A 21935-nucleotide genomic window follows, 5' to 3' on the forward strand; every position below is an offset into this window, starting at 1 on the left:
GTGCATGATAAATGTGATCACGGGGCTATACTGGAATCTAGAGATAGGATGCGAGACTTACCGAACGTCCTTCTCGAGAACAGTACAGCCCAATGTAAGAGCATATGCACTCCAAGGTCATACACGAAAAGAGGCTCAAATGCCTCGCACCTAGTAAAGTCCCCGGCCCTGTTCACAAGGCCAGGTGATTAGAAAAGGAATGCACTTTGGTTCTTACCAAATGCCCTGGGATTGAACACACTACAAAAACTGAAAAAACTGTTTGAGGTAATTCTTACAAAAGAAAAACAGGTTTCCAACCGAGTGTAGTGTAAGAAAACATTGTACAAAAAAAAGGAAGGATTGGTGTTCAAATGTGGGGAACCAGTAAATGATAGATTGTACCTGGAGATTGACTCAAACCTTCAATAGCATAGAAGTCATGTCCAGCAGTCTGGTCAGCGAGAAGACGACAATACTACTGTTATAGTTCCTTGTAAGGCCTCGAAGTAAGATGGTGGTATTAAGACAAGTCCTTTCAATCTGTAATAAAAATGCCTTTACCGGTAAGAGTAAAACGAAGCCAGCATGGCATCAATGACAGAAAGGCACGTGGTGCACAATTTATCCGGTATTGTGAATATTAACTCCTTCTGTTGTTCACTTCGATTATGAACACACTTGTGTGTTAAATCAGCCCCAGAGGGTTCATAAAACCGAGCTAAACAAGACTGCATCCAAAGAAACAGCAACGTATTGTGCTATCACGACCGCGGTGAATAGTCAAGGCGTCCCTCGACAATGGGAACCTGTGAGACGCAATATTGTTTCCAGGACAACTTATAGCAGCTCAGCCGCCAGAGCCCTTAAGAAAGTAATGACAAAGTTGCATTTAACATGCTTAGTGTTTACCTCTATACACTACAAAAAGGAATCAGAATACAGCAGCTAGAAAGTCAGACATTACATGGCCTTATTTCAAAAGGTTAAAAGCAAAACTAGAAGAAGTGTTCAATGAGATCAGAAAAACATGGCTACTTCCTTTGAGAAATAGCACCACTCACGTTCTAAGGCAAGGTCTGGTACAGCAGCTCTGCTCCATTTATTTCAAAGGCCGAGCTGCAGTATCATATATTGTCCACAGACAAGTGACGCCATATCTGAAAGAAGGCAACAATGCTTACACGACGCCTTCAAAAGGGTCCCGGCACTCTAAGCTACAGACACAAAATAGGTGACAAAATAAGTGCATTCAATGCCCGGCGGGCGCAGGAAACATACAACATAATAATGGGCTCATCATTAAATTAGCGTTTAGAATATATAGTCAGTGTTCTGCTGGCCCCGTCAATGACGGCCAGTGGTTTATTTCACTAAACACAATGTGCAAATTACCAGTGTGAATATTTAGTCTGTTACCTAGATAGAAATAGCCTTCCATAATAAATACATTCCTATAATTAGAGCAGAGGGCTAGGTTTTCTTCATATTAAAGAATATTAACTCTGAAATTAGGGATCAACACAGTTCACCTGCGATAAGAGTACAAACACTGTAAAAATACGTTGCCCCACATCAGCGCCGAGTGATCTTTGTTATTATCAGAAGAATTTCAAAAATTGGACAACCAGCGGTTTTTAGCAGTATTGGAGGACCATGCTTTAAGAGGAACTAGAAAAACAGAGCGCAGACTTACAGAATAGGTACAAAGGGTTAACAGTCATTCCTTCAGAGTATCAGTCTTCCAGCACTCTACCATCCGGAGAGATTGGGTTATGGTGTAAAGAATACTATATATATATATATATATATATATATATATATATATATATATATATATATATATATATATATATATATATATATATATATATATATATATATATATATATATATATATTATGTATCTTTACAAGCAAAATATACTGTATATATACAGTGTGTGTGTGTGTGTGTGTGTGTGTGTGTGTATATATAATTATATATATATTATATATATACACACACACACATACATACACATACATACATATACACACATATACACAGTTTATAATTATTTTTTTATATATATATATATATATATATTATATATATTTATATTATATGCACACAGTATATATACAGTATATTTTGCTTGTAAAGATTTTTAAATATTAAAATTATTAATGTCACTAAACTCAAGCTAAGTGCTCCTGGGACTGAATAGTATTCTGACAGCACCATATATGCAATAAGTGTCATATCCAACTTTAAATCATGCCATAGGGGGTCTTCCCGACCAACATATTCTGGAAGGTCAGACTACCAGGAACACCTATGTTGAAAAGGGAAGCCATGGTGCAAGTACTTTTAATGCTACAACTAAGCACCCCGTACACTCTAGATTAAAGTTGTCCAAAATCAACAATTTCAGCCAACTATCTAATATGTATTGGGGTCTCCGACTCTCCCTCTCCAGAGAACGTCCGGTGATATGGGGATGGGCAGTCTGAATTTAAGCCCCCCCAATCGTATTCTTATCCACGTATGCACATTTGCAACGGCTTACTCTGCCCCCCTATAGAGAACACATGAACGCTCGGCACAACTGCGCATCCATGTGTATGGCGGAGTTGAGATAGTAGTTAGCAAACACTATTTAAAGTGTTTGGGCACCTTTAAAAAAATGTCAGGTATTGAAATTCATAGCTATCAACAGCAAAGAGTAATTCCTCGTCATATATGCTGTATACTATGCCATGATTAGTACAGGTCCTGAAGAAGGCGGTACATGACAGAGATTGTCTCCATAGGAAGAATTTGTGAAACAATAGCGGAATTTTAAAAAAGGACAAACTAGGCGAGCGAGATCTTGCAATCCCTTACCCTTTCCATCTCAAGAAGGCCAAGAATCCTGGCAGACCGCCATTTCTTCTGACTTCCACTTTGGAACCCGTAAATACACTTGCATTTTCCTACCTCCCGGATTGTATAACTACTTCACTATCTATCTCTTTCTGTTTTGCTTCTACTACAGGGATTTTTCTCTTTAGTGGTCCTGGTGTCACGTCCCACCCCATGACACTGCACTATGTATAACATAGAGATTGCTTACGATCAGTGTTCTGCTTGTGGTTTGAGCAATGAGTGGGCATATGGGCATGGGTGGTGTATACCGAACGATCTCTAAGTACCTAAAAATAATAAATACATGTATAGAAATCTTTAAAAATGGTTCACTTTCCCTCATACCTGTTTACTTGCTTAAAAACCTTGTCCATCAATTCATTGAAATACTTCTTAAATATGCAAAACGCATACCCAACAAGGGATCTTTCCTCTCCAACGGTGCACCGTATCAACATATCATAGTGTGCGTCTCTGTGCGAAGCCGGTGAAATAACACAGGGCTAGATTGTTGTAGTACTATAGTCACGGCTTTAAAAAGTCATCAATGCTAATTAAACCATCAGAAGACAATAAGTTATGTTTAACAGTCACTAGGTCAGTGGCCAGCCACTGATTTTGACACTTTCTAGGCAAAGCCAATTATAAACGATATACTTAAAACAAAAAAAAAAAAACACAAACAAAAGTGATAAAACCTTAAAGCATCGTCCCCAATATTTAAATACAAAATTGCATTGTTACTAAAAAAAATGATAATGGCTGCACAGAAAGTTGGTAAAAACAGAGCAATTAAAAATATTCTGAATGTGAGCTGTAAGCATAAGGCTCAACAAGGTGGTCAAAGAGTTGTTCATTAGATCAGCTAACAAGCTTTGGCAACACAGTCCTCTGCTGAATATTTCCATTGGCATCGGTCATTTGGGCCAAATTAGTTCTTAGTTTTGCAGCGGAGGCTGACGTGGGAGGTAACTTAGAAATGGATGTTATAGCACCAGAGCTTTCAGTTATTCTTTTGGAAGAGGCCTTTTCTCCAGTTGGAGGCTTTGGCAAGCGTCTGCGTAGCCAATGGTGTCGTAACGCTTGGCTAGGTGTCATGCGCAAAGCAGGATCCCATTCTAAACACTGTGCTAGAAAATCTAGAAACAGGGGATCATCACAGCCTTTCAATGCAGTTACCCAGTCCCTACTCCCAGGAGGGCCTCGTAGCTTTCCTCTTCGAGAACGGCTGCCGTTCAGAGACACAGACCCATCTAGCAGAGTTGTAACAGTGCAATAGCGAGGGTAACCTTTGGAGCTGACAAAATTCTTGCCTCGTTTTGAAGAATCTAGCAATTTTTGAGATGGCATCCCAAGTAATTCAATCATACATGCCAACTGATCTCCTTCATCTTCCCCAGGTAAAAGTGGATAACCAGTCAATAATTCTGCTAGAATACAACCCAAGCTCCACATATCAATAGGCATGCCATAGCGCCCACCAAGTATCACCTCTGGAGCTCGATAAAAGCGGGACTGTATGTACGTGTACACACGCTGATGCTCATAACAGCTGGAGCCAAAATCTATCACTTTGATGCCACTTCTACCCTGTTGTTTCAATAAAATATTTTCCGGTTTAAGGTCACAGTGGATTATTCTGTTTTTGTGCAAAGCATCCAAGCACTGTAAAATTGAGTGCGCAAACTTGCGGACTAAAGGCAGGCTGAAGCCTTGAAATTTGTTTTTCTTTATGAGCTCGTAAAGGTTCATGCTCAGCAGCTCGAACGTCATGCAGATATGATTGCGGAATGTAAAGTTCTCCAACATGTGGATGACATTCATGTTGTTGTCTTTATCCTGCTTCTTTAGGTGCTCCAAGATACGGATTTCTTCTGCGGCTTGGCGGTGGAAACGTTTCTCATTCCTTACCATTTTTAAGGCCACGTGCTGATGGAGTTTGTGATCATAAGCCTTCACAACTTGCCCAAAGCTTCCTTTGCCAATTACCTTAAGAACTTCGTAACGGTAAGCGACATGATCATGTGGCACTTGCACATACGATCCCTGGTCATCATCGTAACCACCATTGTTTGAGCCACCAATCACACCTTGACGTTTCTTTGCATTTGGACCCAAAAAATAAATTTCAGGATAGTTGAAAATTTCATGGTGCTCGAAAGCTGTCAATTTTTGCATGTATTGCTTCATTGCCTGTTCTGGGGTTAATGAAGAGGACTTTACTTTGGTTGTCCCATCTGAGGATTTCAAAGAGCTAGAACTTCCTTGTCTACGGTGTGTGCTTTCGAGTTGTCTATCGGAAACGACAGGTAATCCAGTTTTGCCAACAGCTGTGAGCCCGTTGGGTTGTGTCGTCAGAACAGTCCTTTTGTTGCTATTGTCTTCAAACAGCTGCTGAACCTGGATTTGTCCATGGCTGCCAATGTGCAGATGTTCATTCATGGTGTGCTTATTGCCTCCAATCTGAAATACACAAATGTCATGTTTTAATTTTTATATGTTAACCATCTCAGAAAATATGTCAGCAGTGATGTAAATCTTGTTCTGGAACATTGTTCACATGCCTCAACCAGGCAAAATTATGTAGCATGCTTTACATATCTGTTCATGCACAGTCCTAGATATTGACACCTTGTCACTATTGATCCTTCCTCAAACTTCCAGGGCATTAAAAAAAGGCTGACTCAAACAATAACTCCATAAAGGGAAATTACCATCAAAAACCTATTATTTAAAGGGGAGATGTCCACAGATTTCACCCCCCCCAAACATATTTATATGTACATGTAGCCCTTTCAAACGACACCTTTATATGGCCAGTCCATGCATCCATTACTGAAATCGGCGCTTCACTAGATATGTAAATTAGGCTGAAGAGCTATAGTAGATCTAAAGCCTGTGTCACTCCAGGTCTATTCCCCGCACAACGGCTCCACATCCTGCTTGACTGACAGTCTTCATGCTCTGTGACTTCACATAAAGGAGCTGTGAGTCAAGCAGGAGGCGGCAGAGCTGGGCAGGAAATAGAGCTGGAGTGACTGAGGCTTCAGATCTACACCCTCATTTGCATATTTAAAACTCTGATTTCTCAGTAATGGAGGAACACAATGGCCATGTTAAAATATTGTTGGACTTATCTTTAAAAGAGCTATATACACATGAATAGTTTGGGGGAGGGGAGTTGAAATTCTGCTGATAGATTTCCTTTAAATCAGGGTTTTGTACAATCATTTTGGGGTGAAAATGTGCTTAATGTTGCAGTAAAATAGAAAAATGAAAGCCAAAAAAGAAAAAAAAAACCTGCCTAATTTCTGCACTGCGTAATCCAAGAGACTGGCCTGAACAGCCCACTGAAGACTCTAGCTGCCAGCATTTGAGTCCCCAGTAAGAAGACTCCCTGAATCTGTTGTCAATACATATTTTATATGAAATAAGGGTATATAGATGACGTCTACAAAAAAAAAAAAAAAAAAAAAACCCACAAATGTATGACCCTGGCAAGCATAGCACTGCCCTGCCTATAGTAAATTCCTCACTCATCCCATTCTGTGACATCTTTTCATCTGCAGGGTAAAAATTTGGAATTTAATTACTGAAGATAAAAAGAAAAAAATAAATAAATAATAATTTAGGCACATAAGTTACACAATTCTGTAAGATACAAATGTCTCCAAGGTAACAACTATTAGCTGATATTATGTCAATGCCCATACACCAACAAGAAATGTCTTACATTACAGCATTTCTAATACTGTCTGGATCTACCATTTCTATATAATATATGCCCCTCATAAAAAAGAAGGATCAGCTGACAGTCACTTATATAATGCATGCTTAATAGGTGACCCCCAGAGACAGATCCGACGGATTGCTTGTCCGGTCCTTGTTTCTCTGGGAGATAAATGGCACCTGAGGGGTCTGGCAGATACTTATCCTTTTCTGCTTGTCGGAATAAATGCATATGTCATTATAAGGCTCCTTTCACATTGCGTTTTACCTTCCGCTCACAGGTCCCGTCGGAGGATCCATCCGAACCGCCCGTCCCCCACTCTACCAAGCGTGTTCCAGACGCATGCGCCCGGCAGGGCCATTCACTGTTATGGAGCGCACTGCGTTAGCGTGTGCTCTGTTTTGTGCCATTTTGTGCATATATACGTTTCTGCAGACGGACACCCGAACGTAGTCCACCTACGTTCGGGTGTCCGTCTGAAGAAACGTATATATGTACGAAATGGCACAAAACAGAGCACACGCTTATGCAGTGCGCTCCATAACAGTGAATGGCCCTGCCGGGCGCATGCGTCTGGAACACGCTTGGTAGAGTGGGGGAGGGGCGGTTCGGATGGATCCTCCGACGGGACCTGTGAGCGGAAGGAAAAATGCAATGTGAAAGGCGCCTAAAAGGAAGCTGTGCAGGACAACTCTTTAGTACAGTTGAGCGAATGCCTAATTAATCGTACTCGCTATACAGAGTACTGTCTAATACTCGCATATTCATTCCGCATAGTGCGTGCAATGCAAGTCAATGGGGAATTCTCAAAATGTAACAAGTAACCTGAATGCTGTACTATTTGTGCAAGTAGCAAATAGTGCAGAATTCGGGTTACTCATCACTTTGAGTTTTTCCCCATTGACTTGCATTGCACACACTATTCGGAATGAATACGCAAGTATTAGACAGTACTCGTTATGGGTATAGCGAGTACGAATAGTTAGGTACTCACGCAACTCTACTCTTCAGCCTTCACCTCAGCCAAGGGTGGGGAGCCTCCAACCTCGGGCAGACTCCCAGGGACAACACTGGTGGGGCTACCAGCCCTCTAACTCCTCCCTACACTGGGAGCATGTATATGCAGCATCTGCAACAGTGAACGGAACAATTACCTACGACCTGACACTGGTCAGTGGCAGCAAACTCTTTGTGAGCAGATTCAGTGCACTTGGACTCATGTCCCAATGATGACGGAAACAGTCACAGTGCCTCCTGTGTGCTGAATATACAGCAGCCACAGTGCCTCCTGTGCGCTGCATATACAGCAGCCCCAATGTCTCCTGTGCGCTGCACATACAGCAGTTTCAGTGTGTCCTATGTGATGTATATAGCAAACATTCCCCTGCTTTAGTTTTATAAATGTTATAGTAGCAGTGATGAATTTCCCACTTTGAGGAGTCATGCAATATAATCTGCCTTTATGTTCAGAACAACTTAAAGGGAACCTGTCAGGTCCAACATGCAACAAAAACCACGAGCAGTTCTGGGTGCATATTGCTAATCCCTGCCTAAAGCAGGCTTTACACGCTGTGACCTCGCTAGCGATGTCGCGAGCGATAGCACCCGCCCACGTCGGTGGCGCATCACGGGGTGATCGCTGCCGTAGCAAACAATATCGCTACGGCAGCGTCACACGCAATTACCTGTTCACCAACGTCGCTGTGGCCGTCGAACAATCTCTCCTTTAAGGGGGCGGTTCGTTCGGCGTCACAGCGGTGTCACTAAGCGGGCACCCAATAGAAGCAGAGGGGCGGAGATGAGTGGCTGAAACATCCCGCCCACCTCCTTTCCTCATTGCCGGCGGCCACAGGTATGATGTTGTTCCTTGTTCCTGCGGTGTCACATATAGCGATGTATGCGGCCGCAGAAACGACAAACTACCTGCGTTGCAAACGAAGAACGAGTTTTTAAAAATTAACGTGTACACGACGAACGATTTGACACCTTTTTGCGATTGTTACTGATCGCAAAAAGGTGTCACACACAACGACATCGCTAACGAGGCCGGATGTGCGTCACCAACACCGTGACCCGACGATATCTCGTTAGCGATATCATTGTGTGTAAATGGGCCTTAACCGTCCTTCTATACACTAGCATAGATAATGGGATCTTTAGAAAAAGTATTTCTAAAGATCTTTTACCGTATGCTAATGAGCGCAGGGACTAGCCCTCTGGGCGTTAGTTCCCTAGCCAGTCACCCTCATTAGCAATTAGTACGCCCCTGTGGGTGTGCTAACATGCTAATGAATGCGCAGCATTAGAGGATGATCTCAGTCACCTCTCCGCTGCCATTACCGCCCGACGCTGGATTTCGGCTCAGTGCGCATGATCTCGGAGTTTGAGTCATGCGCACTACTTCAGTTTGAAACCAGGACGCGTACACCCGGCTTCATTGTGCGCATGACACAAACTCCAAGATCATGCACACTGAGCTATAATCTAGCGGATTAGTGGAGGTGATGGCAGTGGAAAGTTGAGCGCGACCATGCTCTGAAGCTGCGCATTCAATAGCATGTTATTACGCCCACAGGGACAGAGTAGCCAGGGGAACTAACACCCAGGGGACTAGTCCCCGCACTCGTTAGCTTACGATAAAAGATCTGAAGAAATACTTTGACAGATTTCTTTACCTATGCTACTGTATACAGGCACGGTTAGGCAGGGTTCTGGGTGCATATTCCACCGCACAGGTTTAATGATGGTCGAACCCAAACCGTACAGTTTAAAGTCGGTACCAAACACACAGTGTTCGTGCACACGGTCCCGAACATGAGTTTTCCTGGGAAACCCATGTTACAGTTCGGGTCCAGGGGCTGTAAAAAAAAAAAAAAAAAAAAAAAAAAAAGCACATTATTAAAAAAACATTATGATTATACTTACCGGTCCCACGACGTGTGCTGCAGACCCGCTCAGCCGCTGTCTCCCGGCCAATTCTGCGTCTAGTTCCAATCATTAACTTCCGGTGGTATTCACTACACTGCTTGTCACTCGGCAGTCTTCGACTGTGTTTGCGGTGGCATCAGGGTTCACTGCATTGAACTTTGACTATCACAGTCAGCATGCTTCTCGCTCTGTATAGATGCTTGTCTGTACAGAGCGATGAAGCAGAGCTGACATTGCTGTCCCTGTGGACTACGTCAGACTAAAGATTTTTTTTATAGTAAAGATGGAGTCTCTAAATGTGTTTTTTTGTTGTTTAATTTCTAATAAAAATATATTTTTTTTACGGTTTACTAGAAATTTATGGTGGGTATGTCTAATTTGACATGACACCATGAATTTCGGGCTTAGTATTAGCTGATAATACAAAGCTGGCCCTAACCTTTATTACCCAGTGTGCCACCGCCATCAGGGCCACTGGACGAACCGGGTAAGGTGCCAGAAAATAGCGCTTCTATGAATGCGCCATTTTCTGGGGCAGCTGGGGGCTGCAATTCGCAGACATCTTGGGTCACGCTGCGCTGAGGATTCCAGCCCCTCGCTGACTGGTTTTACCTGGCTCCAAACAAAAAATGGCAGGAGCCAACGCAATTTTTTAAATTCTTTTTTAAATAATTCAAAAAAAATATTGGGCTTCTCTGAATTTTGATTGCCAACAAAGGTAAAGCCAGGCAGCGGGGAGTAGCAGCCCGTAGCCATCCGCTTTATCTGCTCTGAGAATAAAAATGCAAGAAGCCCATTCATTTTTTTTTAATTATTTAAAAAAAAAAAAAAAAATTGCGTTGGCTCCCGCCGTATTTTGATCGCCAGTCAGGTAAAACCATAGGCAGAAATGAATCAAAAACATTTAGAGCCTCCATCTTTATTATAAAAAAAAAAAAAAAAAAAATCTTTAGTCTGATGTAGTCCACAGGGAGAGCAATGTCAGCCCTGCTTCATCACTCTATGAAGCCCTGCTTCATCACTCAGACAAGAGTCTATACAGATCGAGAAGTAAGGACAGTAATGTCAGCTCTGCTTCATCGCTTTGTACAAACAAGCATCTATACAGAGCAAGAAGCAGGCTAAGGCCGGGGTCACACGGGGTCTAATGCAATCCTCGCATGACACTCGGCTCACGCTGGCAGCACAGCGGGAGCAGAGTGTCATGCGAGTATCACTGTGACTGTGGACCTCAGCTTCGGGGGGGTGGCACTCAGGAGGGGAGGGCAGGCACTGAAAAGGGGTGGGCCGATGCTGCGGAGGGAGGGATTTATCTCCCTCTCGCCTCCGTTGCCGGCTATTGCCATTCTCACACTGCACTGGCGGTACACCAGTGTATCGCGAATGCAGTGCGATCTTTCTCTTGCCTCATAGACTTGAATGGGTGCGAGAGAAAGACTCGCATTACAGTCGCAGCATGCTGCGATTGTTTTCTCGGTCCGATTGGGACCGAGAACATAATCACTCATGGGTGCTGACACATAGGCTAATATTGGTCCGAGTAGAATACGATGTTTTATCGCACTCTACTCGCTCCGATTTTCATGCCGTGTGTCTTAGGCCTAATAGTGATAGTCAAAGTTCAATCAAGTCCATGGCTAAGCCATGGACTCGAGTGAGCCCTGATGTCACTGTAAACACGGCCTAAAAAGCTAAAGACTGCCGAGCGACAAGCAGTGCAATGAATACCACCGGAAGTTAATGATCGGACCCGGAAACAGAAGCGGCTGAGAGACAGCAGCTGAGCGGGTCTGGAGGACGTGTCGCGGGACTGGTAAGTGTAATGACAATGTTTATTATTTACTATATTCTTTATTTTACAGCCCCCCCACCCCATCCCATAACTGTAAAGTCCATGCTCGTGGGTAGGGCGCAAGTTCGCGTTATCTTCGGCCCTGAACTCTAACATTACAAAAAGTTCGGGCGAGGCTCCCGATCCCAAACATCGGAGGAGTTCCCTCATCACTAGACAAGTTCTCTTTAATGCTGCAAGTCGTTTTTTTTTTTACAAAACCTATAATCACAATGAGTCGCCTGCGCTGCAGAACAAAGCAAACCTGGAGAAGCAGCAACAACATAAATATCAACTAAAATCACACAACTCACTAAAGAGAGGTAGTTTCAGGCCTTAATATTAGGAGTGAGTTAATCAAATGTTTGATCAACTATGGCAGGATAAATTTTAAGTTTAGATTTTTTTTTATAAATTTTGTAAGGCCACCAAATGAGGTTATAAATATCTATATGGCTTCTGGCAAAAAAAAAAAAAATGGTTCCCTGCCCCTGACCAAAGCCTTTAGCCAAGTGTAACAACTGAAGACCAGCTTGATGATATTAAGGCTATGTGCCCACGGGGACAGTGTTCTGTGGATATATCCGCAGGACATTCCACAGGAGCTCCCAGGAAACCGCACCACAACTTCTGTCTGTTTCCATGCTGCGGAATGTCCTGCGGATATGGTGCGGGCATTCTGCATTGAGGATACAGTACCATGGCTTCGGCACTGCTTCATCAATGCAGAACAAGTGCTGCAGTGATCGGGAGTTCATACTTACCTCCATCATGCAGCACCTTGCTTTCCGGCGGCTGTGTCACTATCAGCGTCTGCAGGAGAAGGTGGGCGGGCCTGAACTAGCTCTGGCTGTCACATGACCGGAGCTTGTGCAGGCCCCGCCCACCTCTTCCTTCCTGTACCCAGATTCACCGCGCTCCTGTACACCGGACGGAGAAAGTGACTCCGGTGAGGCAGGTAAGTATATGGGACCCTGCGGAGAAATCCGCAGGAATAACTGACATGCTGCTGATTTTTCCACAGGGAAATCCGCATTATTTCCCCTGCGGAAAAATCCGCAGCGTGGGCACAGCATGTCCCAAATGCCATAGAAATGGCTGGGGAGTAGCTGTGCTGCAGATGTTTGAAAAATCTGCGGCAAATTCCGCGCATTTTCCGCAGCGTGGGCACATAGCCTAAAGGTATGCAACAGAATAGCACCAGAAGAAGACAAGGAAGTAAATAGATATTTACTACCAAATCCTTTGATTGATGCTGGGAACTATGGAGGGAAGGGGAACCTATGAATACAACTATGGAACAGAAGCAGAAAGGGGAACTGACTTTTATTCCTAAAATGTTTCAATACTGAGCAGCTGTCCGCCACCTGTCCACCCAATAGCCAGGGCATCCAACAGCTGCTATACACCACGGAGAAAGGAGCAGTTTGTGGAAAACGGGTGCCATATGACATGACCGAATGTGACCCAGCATAGATAATTAACTAAAAACGCTCCATTCTCTAATGAATAATACAAAACATGCTTAACTATAAAAGACCATTAGCTGCCATTTGTATCTGTTAGAGAAGGTTCATAGAAGGTGAAGAAGAAACCTGAAGAATACATCCAGATAATGACAAAAATAAGACACTGATCTATCTATAGGAAAATAATGGGACATATCAGAATCTGAACAAAGAAAGAATGCAAACAATACGTACAAACCCTAAAACACCACTACACAATACGTACAAACCCTAAAACACCACTACACAATACGTACAAACCCTAAAACACCACTACACAATACGTACAAACCCTAAAACACCACTACACAATACGTACAAACCCTAAAACACCACTACACAATACGTACAAACCCTAAAACACCACTACACAATACGTACAAACCCTAAAACACCACTACACAATACGTACAAACCCTAAAACACCACTACACAATACGTACAAACCCTAAAACAACACTACACAATACGTACAAACCCTAAAACACCACTACACAATACGTACAAACCCTAAAACACCACTACACAATACGTACAAACCCTAAAACACCACTACACAATACGTACAAACCCTAAAACACCACTACACAATACGTACAAACCCTAAAACACCACTACACAATACGTACAAACCCTAAAACACCACTACACAATACGTACAAACCCTAAAACACCACTACACAATACGTACAAACCCTAAAACAACACTACACAATACGTACAAACCCTAAAACACCACTACACAATACGTACAAACCCTAAAACACCACTACACAATACGTACAAACCCTAAAACAACACTACACAATACGTACAAACCCTAAAACAACACTACACAATACGTACAAACCCTAAAACAACACTACACAATACGTACAAACCCTAAAACACCACTACACAATACGTACAAACCCTAAAACACCACTACACAATACGTACAAACCCTAAAACAACACTACACAATACGTACAAACCCTAAAACAACACTACACAATACGTACAAACCCTAAAACAACACTACACTATATACAAACCCTAAAATAATACGGCACCATACATACATAAACCCTAAAATAACACTGCACCATACATACACAAACCCTAAAATAACACTACACCATACGTACAAACCCTAAAATAACACTACACAACACGTACAAACCCTAAAACAACACTACACAACACGTACAAACCCTAAAATAATACTGCACAAGATATACAAACACTACACAATATACAGAAGCATAAACACAAGAATAAAACTAATAATTCAGTAGTGTAAAAGCACATCCATTCCTCGGGTAATGTACAGGAGAAATCCCGAGGTCGATGAGCCTTGCAGCCTCCCCTCAGACATGAAACGGAGACGAAATGCTGCTTGGCTGTCACTGACTGTACCTTGCACATTTATTTCTATAAATATCAATGTCTTGGCTGAAATTAGAAGGCCGTTAACAGACAAATTAGGAATGTGATAGAAAATAGGCAGGAGTGATGGGCTAATGTATGAAGCGGCCATCAGACACTTACCGTGTGTGTTGCGGTGCTGGTTCGTAAGGGTGGCAATGATACCGGTGACGATGGCACGGTTCCAGCTGCAGAACGGGGCAAGGCCGGAGATGGCTGCAGTTGACTAGTACCTTCACTTCCTCTGCCTAAAATACAAAAGGTAATACACGACTCAAATATACATCACACCGGGGTGTAACTACAATAGGTGCAGGAGCCTAAAGAGTACAAAAGGTGCCTATAGACCATATGAAGAGACTACTATTATATGATATTTGGGGCCCACGAGCTTCAAATTACACGACTGACATCGCACCAAATGTCCATATAACAGGACCGCAACCTTACAGTACAGAATAGAAGTATGGGCGGTGGTACACAATACGAGAATAAACTGTTACTACGGTATTACATAGAATAAATAAGAAAAGGTGTACATGTGATCCTGTATGAAGGCTGCTTTACACGTTTCAATATGTCGTGCGATCGCACCCGCCCCCATCGTTTGTGCGGCACGGGCAATTTGTTGCCTGTGTCGCACAATGTTGTAACCCCCCTGTCACACGCACTTACCTTCCAAACGACCTCGCTGTGGGCAGCGATCATCCACTTCCTGAAAGGGGAGGGACATTCGGCGTCACAGCGACGTCACACGGCAGCCGGCCAATAGCAGAGGAGGGGCGGAGATGAGCAGCCGGAACATCCCGCCCACTTCCTTCCTTCCGCATTGCCAGCGGGACGCAGGTAAGCTGTGTTCATCGTTCCCAGGGTGTCACACGGAGCGATGTGTGCTGCCTCAGGAACAATGAACAACCGGACGTGTGATTTTTAGAAAATGAGCGACGTGTCAGCGATGAACGAGACGGTGAGTATTTCTGCTCGTTCATAGCTGTCACACGCTACGATATCACTAACGATGCCGGATGTGCGTCACTTACGACGTGACCCCGCCGACATCTCGTTAGATATATCGTAGCGTGTAAAGCCCACTTTAGAGGCGGGCAGCCATTCCCTACAGAGTGGTCATATATCACTACCGAACCTTACGCCGTGCACGGCGCCGTCCACCGCTAGACAAGCCGTGGCCGGCGCCGTCCACCGCTAGACAAGCCGTGCCGGCGGCGTCCACCGCTAGACAAGCCGTGCCCGGCGGCGTCCACCGCTAGACAAGCCGTGCCCGGCGGCGTCCAAAGCTAGACAAGCCGTGCCCGGCGGCGTCCAACGCTAGACAAGCCGTGCCCGGCGGCGTCCAACGCTAGACAAGCCGTGCCCGGCGGCGTCCAACGCTAGACAAGCCGTGCCCGGCGGCGTCCAACGCTAGACAAGCCGTGCCCGGCGGCGTCCAACGCTAGACAAGCCGTGCCCGGCGGCGTCCAACGCTAGACAAGCCGTGCCCGGCGGCGTCCAACGCTAGACAAGCCGTGCCCGGCGGCGTCCAACGCTAGACAAGCCGTGCCCGGCGGCGTCCAACGCTAGACAAGCCGTGCCCGGCGGCGTCCAACGCTAGACAAGCCGTGCCCGGCGGCGTCCAACGCTAGACAAGCCGTGCCCGGCGGCGTCCAACGCTAGACAAGCCGTGCCCGGCGGCGTCCAACGCTAGACAAGCCGTGCCCGGCGGCGTCCAACGCTAGACAAGCCGTGCCCGGCGGCGTCCAACGCTAGACAAGCCGTGCCCGGCGGCGTCCAACGCTAGACAAGCCGTGCCCGGCGGCGTCCAACGCTAGACAAGCCGTGCCCGGCGGCGTCCAACGCTAGACAAGCCGTGCCCGGCGGCGTCCAACGCTAGACAAGCCGTGCCCGGCGGCGTCCAACGCTAGACAAGCCGTGCCCGGCGGCGTCCAACGCTAGACAAGCCGTGCCCGGCGGCGTCCAACGCTAGACAAGCCGTGCCCGGCGGCGTCCAACGCTAGACAAGCCGTGCCCGGCGGCGTCCAACGCTAGACAAGCCGTGCCCGGCGGCGTCCAACGCTAGACAAGCCGTGCCCGGCGGCGTCCAACGCTAGACAAGCCGTGCCCGGCGGCGTCCAACGCTAGACAAGCCGTGCCCGGCGGCGTCCAACGCTAGACAAGCCGTGCCCGGCGGCGTCCAACGCTAGACAAGCCGTGCCCGGCGGCGTCCAACGCTAGACAAGCCGTGCCCGGCGGCGTCCAACGCTAGACAAGCCGTGCCCGGCGGCGTCCAACGCTAGACAAGCCGTGCCCGGCGGCGTCCAACGCTAGACAAGCCGTGCCCGGCGGCGTCCAACGCTAGACAAGCCGTGCCCGGCGGCGTCCAACGCTAGACAAGCCGTGCCCGGCGGCGTCCATAGCTAGACAAGCCGTGGCCGGCGGCGTCCATAGCTAGACAAGCCGTGGCCGGCGGCGTCCATAGCTAGACAAGCCGTGGCCGGCGGCGTCCATAGCTAGACAAGCCGTGGCCGGCGGCGTCCATAGCTAGACAAGCCGTGGCCGGCGGCGTCCATAGCTAGACAAGCCGTGGCCGGCGGCGTCCATAGCTAGACAAGCCGTGGCCGGCGGCGTCCATAGCTAGACAAGCCGTGGCCGGCGGCGTCCATAGCTAGACAAGCCGTGGCCGGCGGCGTCCATAGCTAGACAAGCCGTGCCCGGCGGCGTCCATAGCTAGACAAGCCGTGCCCGGCGGCGTCCATAGCTAGACAAGCCGTGCCCGGCGGCGTCCATAGCTAGACAAGCCGTGCCCGGCGGCGTCCATAGCTAGACAAGCCGTGCCCGGCGGCGTCCATAGCTAGACAAGCCGTGCCCGGCGGCGTCCATAGCAAGACACGCCGTGGCCGGTGGCATCCATAGCTAGACAAGCCGTGGCCGGTGGCGTCCATAGCTAGACAAGCCGTGCCTAGTGGCGTCCATAGCAAGACACGCCGTGGCCGGTGGCATCCATAGCTAGACAAGCCGTGGCCGGTGGCATCCATAGCTAGACAAGCCATGCCCGGTGGCGTCCATAGCTAGACAAGCCGTATCTGATGCAGACAAGCCGTGCCCGGCGCCGTCCATAGCTAGACAAGCCGTGTCCTACTCTGACCATAGCTAGACAAGCCGTGCCCGGCGCCGACCATAGCTGCAGACAAGTGGCTACGATGCAGAGTGTACAATCTGTGCCCAACACTGTATAAGCCATACCACACCTGACCACACTCCGGGCACACTAGGACCACACATTGCCCAGGTCGGCCATTGTTTGGGAGTTCCCATTCCTCTCTGCACGCACAGCTCTCCCGGTCTCCGCCACGTCCAGCCATGGCTCAGGTGCACGGAGCAGACAAAGCGGCGGGTTAACCCCTTCGGGCCCCTGCAGGCCTGCGGGAACACGTCTGGAGGGTGGCAGCACAGGAAATGGCCACAGATGTGGCGCTTTGTGTGTCCGGAGCGCACACTCCATTGTCCCCGGTCACCCTCCGATCTGCTCTTACCGCTCGGATGCACCGCAGCCGCCGGTTTCCTCGTTAACATGGCGGCTGAGCAGGGCGAGGACAGCGGGGAGCAGGGACCTGGACTCCGGACTCTTGATCCCCCACCGTCTCCGCGACCTCCACTCCCCGGCTTCGTCTCCGACCAGCGCGGCAGAGCCCCGGCATCCCCGACCTCGGCACCGACTCACAGCACGGGCTGCCCCTCCGCTCCCAGGCGAGCACCCAGGGGAGTCAGTGTGGGAGGAGAGCAGCCGGGAACACAGGCTCCGCCCCCCGCACTGCGGCCACGCCCTCACACTGACCGCCCACACGTCTCACCGACACTCGGGCAGGCGGAGTGGCGACCAATGGTACTGGTGCTGCTGCCGAGGCCGTACTGGCCTCTGTGACTCGGGGGCGGGCGGCGATCATACGCTCCGGAGCGGGAGGTGGAGACGCGACTTCAGGCGACCAACCGTCAGCGAGCGGCTGTAGTGTTGCTAAGCAGCGGCGTGACACAATATTCACAGACTATCAACAATAAAAAGCCGTGCGGGAGGGCGTTTGTTTTTAAGAATTAAAGTGACAGGACGCGGTGTCTAATCGTTCCAGGTGGCTGTCACACGATGGGAGACGAGGGCGGGCCCGAGAAGCGAGAAGTATCTGCTGACAGAGGCTGTGAGAGAGGCTGCGATTGGTGCAGTCCTGTAGTCTCTTCAGCATGGCGCCCCCTAACGTTCAGGCCCACTTACTGCACCTGAACCACCAGCAGCACATGGTGGACGGTGACAATGCCCTGGTAACGGTCACCATGTTACTAAGGCTGCATTGTTTGTTTCCTTTGGCAGCCGTCCATTGTGACCTGCTGCCATCACACAGTGGAGTGTGTGGAGATTTCCCCGCAGGTGTCAGGCACAGCGCTGTACAGGTTATAGGGTCACACTGGTTACTGAGCTGGAAACCATGGCTGGAGAGTGGCTGATATACGACCTGTGTGATATGTAATACCATCCAGGCTGCCACCACCTCAGAGGTAACAGACTGTGCAGCGGCGGTTCCATCACCATAACCGAACCCGCAAGTGGTGTCACGATACAAACTCTTTCATCTGCCTGTATATAATCCCCCTTTAAAAAGCGACACCCCCCCAGGGTCACGGAACCGGGCTTTGGCCGTTACACAACCGTGACACAGCATCCCCGTACATATACGGCTCGGGACCAAATACCCCATAGCCCTGGGGCATCACACTAAATAGCCCGGGACCGAGTACCCCATAGCCCTGGGGGGGTCACAGTAAATAGCCCGGGACCGAGTACCCCATAGCCCTGGGGCGTCACACTAAATAGCCCGGGACTGAGTACCCCATAGCCCTGGGGCGTCACACTAAATTGCCCGGGACCGAGTACCCCATAGCCCTGGGGCATCACACTAAATTGCCTGGGACCGAGTACCCCATAGCCCTGGGGCATCACACTAAATAGCCCGGGACCGAGTACCCCATAGCCCTGGGGCGTCACACTAAATAGCCCGGGACCGAGTACCCCATAGCCCTGGGGGGGTCACAGTAAATAGCCCGGGACCGAGTACCCCATAGCCCAGGGGCGTCACACTAAATAGCCCAGGACCAAGTACCCCATAGCCCTGGGGCATCACACTAAATAGCCCGGGACCGAGTACCCCATAGCCCTGGGGGGGTCACACTAAATAGCCCGGGACCGAGTACCCCATAGCCCTGGGGCGTCACACTAAATAGTCCGGGACCAAGTACCCCATAGCCCTGGGGGGTCACACTAAATAGCCCGGGACCGAGTACCCCATAGCTCTGGGGCGTCACACTAAATAGCCCAGGACCAAGTACCCCATAGCCCTGGGGCATCACACTAAATAGCCCGGGACCGAGTACCCCATAGCCCTGGGGGGGTCACACTAAATAGCCCGGGACCGAGTACCCCATAGCCCTGGGGCGTCACACTAAATAGTCCGGGACCAAGTACCCCATAGCCCTGGGGGGTCACACTAAATAGCCCGGGACCGAGTACCCCATAGCTCTGGGACGTCACACAAAATAGCACGGGACCGAGTACCCCATAGCCCTGGGGCGTCACACAAAATATTCCGGGACCGAGTACCCCATAGCCCTGGGGCGTCACACTAAATAGCCTGGGACTGAGTACCCCATAGCCCTGGGGCCTCACACAAAATAGCCCGGGACTGAGTACCCCATAGCCCTGGGGCGTCACACTAACATACTAAGTGGGCAGCCTAGTCAGGGAACTAACCCCCTTGCGACTAGTCACAGCCCTAAGTAGCATCTCATAAATGGTCTGTAGAAATACGTATTCTAAAGATTTGTTTATGTATGCTAGTAAATGAAGGGACGGTGAGGCAGGGATTATAGAAATGCCCCCAGAACTGCTCGTGGTCCAGGGTGCTCATGTGAGGAGAAGATAGAGAAATTAATTTCTCCATTGCCGGTCTCTGCGTATATTGGATGTCATCCGTGCAATCCAATGTTTCACATGCACCCATAGGCTTGAATGGTTATAGCCGTCCAATATATGTGGCGCCCTGGACAAGCCAGGACGTCACAGGTACTGCAACAACACACCCCGGCTAGGCACATCTAGGTCAAACAAAAATCCTTGTTGCCTCCCTCCAGGGGCTGATGTCCACACCAGGGGGTGGGCCAGGCGGTTGGTCCCGCCCACCGAGGAGTTCACAGCCCTGGAGGAGGGAAAAGGGAAAGGGAAGTCAGATCAGTTTTGAGAAGTGAAGTGGTAGTGGAGGAGACTGACCGTGTCCGGGTGCGTGGCCCGGGCACATACAGCAAGGTTGGGAGACGGTGGTGACCGTCTTGCAGGAGAGGCTGATTGGAGTGAACCGTAAGGACCGGGGACGGGCGGTGGCCCGCCGGTACCAGATCGGGGAGCGAAGAGAAGCCAGCACCATTCGGCAGGGCCTAAGGACCCCGACCAGGCTAGGAGTCGCCGTAAAACCGGTCAAATCCGTTAGCGAAGGTAACCTCCGGGGTTTCCCAGCAGTCAAGACCCGATTGAAGGCAACAGCTCACACCGTGAAGGGGAAATACAGTCACCGCCAAGGCTACAGTTCCCAGGGCCAGAGCCTGCGGGCAAAAGGGGCTCCCTCAGCATCCATCCAAGCTGGGGAGCGGGTTACCGGTGGGAAGCCATTGGAACCGTGAACACAACACAGGTGCAGGGAAAGGCAGTCACCACCAACCTACCGGGAGAGCTACCGCAGCCGTCTGTGGGACCCGTCCATCCAGCCGTTTGTTTTACCGGAGACTTTGCATTTATCATTGGCTGAGTGAGTACCACCGTGCCGTGCGGCACAGCGCTGCCCCCGCGACCCTGCACCTCACCAGGCCCCGTAACCCGCCTACCATTCCTCCTCTCCTAACCCTCACCGGGACCCGGGACAACCAACCCCCCCTACCCACGGAGGGGAGAAACAACATCCAAGCTGCTCCCTGTCATCGCTCCCGGGATCCCCGTCCAGAGCAGCGGTGGTGTCACAACCTCACCCCAAACCGTGGGTGGCGTCACAGACAATATCCCAAACCACCCCCTTTCACTTACGGGCGAGGAGCGCCGCTCGAGTCCCCGGGATCTGGCCCACCGCTCGAGCCACCACCGAGCAGCAGCAGCCGGACCCGAGCAGTGGGTGAGCGCAGCGTCCCCTCCTCCGCCCGCGACATATACGCTGCCAATCTCAGCATGCAAAATAGAAGAATTGCCGGCACATCCTAAACTTATGGTCTGAACATAACATATACTAGTTGCACTCAAGGATGTAATGGTGACCATTGGAATGCATTTCTGTCCACATAACATGAAATTAAAAAATTAGAAAAAATTAGTTACTTAGCAAATAAAAATGGCCAAATTTACTTGAGCCTAGATACCATGCCCAGTTACCATGCTCAGGGCCGGATTATAGGCGGGGCAGGCGGGGCTTCAGCCCCGGGGCCCCCACCAAAAGAGCTTCCAAGGGGGCCCCCACCACCAGGGCCATACTTGCCACCCGTCAGCAATTTTTTTTTTCTTTTCTTCACACCCGCTCCCCCTCCGTTAAGACAGTCTAAATCAGCTGTGTTTTCGGGGGGGGGGGGGGCACCTACATTTATTTGTATC

General features: G+C 48.7%; 1 protein-coding gene across 2 annotated transcripts in view; it reads right to left on the minus strand.

Moving 5' to 3' along the window:
• Positions 1–2081: 2081 nt before the first annotated feature.
• DYRK2 (dual specificity tyrosine phosphorylation regulated kinase 2) overlaps positions 2082–21935 on the minus strand; it is a 52503-nt gene continuing 32649 nt past the window's right edge. The window contains exons 1-3 of one of the 2 annotated variants that reach the window (XM_075342455.1): positions 17800–18225; positions 14396–14520; positions 2082–5331 (exon numbers count right to left, since the gene is read on the minus strand). In XM_075342455.1, coding sequence (XP_075198570.1) covers positions 3730–5331; positions 14396–14520; positions 17800–17839 — 1767 coding nt within the window. In that variant the 5' untranslated portion in view covers positions 17840–18225 and the 3' untranslated portion in view covers positions 2082–3729. Of the gene's footprint in view, positions 5332–14395; positions 14521–17799; positions 18226–21935 lie in introns of those variants that run through there. The other variant, XM_075342456.1, reaches the window with a different exon arrangement.

This window comes from Anomaloglossus baeobatrachus, chromosome 4, assembly GCF_048569485.1.
Source record: "Anomaloglossus baeobatrachus isolate aAnoBae1 chromosome 4, aAnoBae1.hap1, whole genome shotgun sequence".
Lineage (NCBI taxonomy): Eukaryota > Metazoa > Chordata > Amphibia > Anura > Aromobatidae > Anomaloglossus > Anomaloglossus baeobatrachus.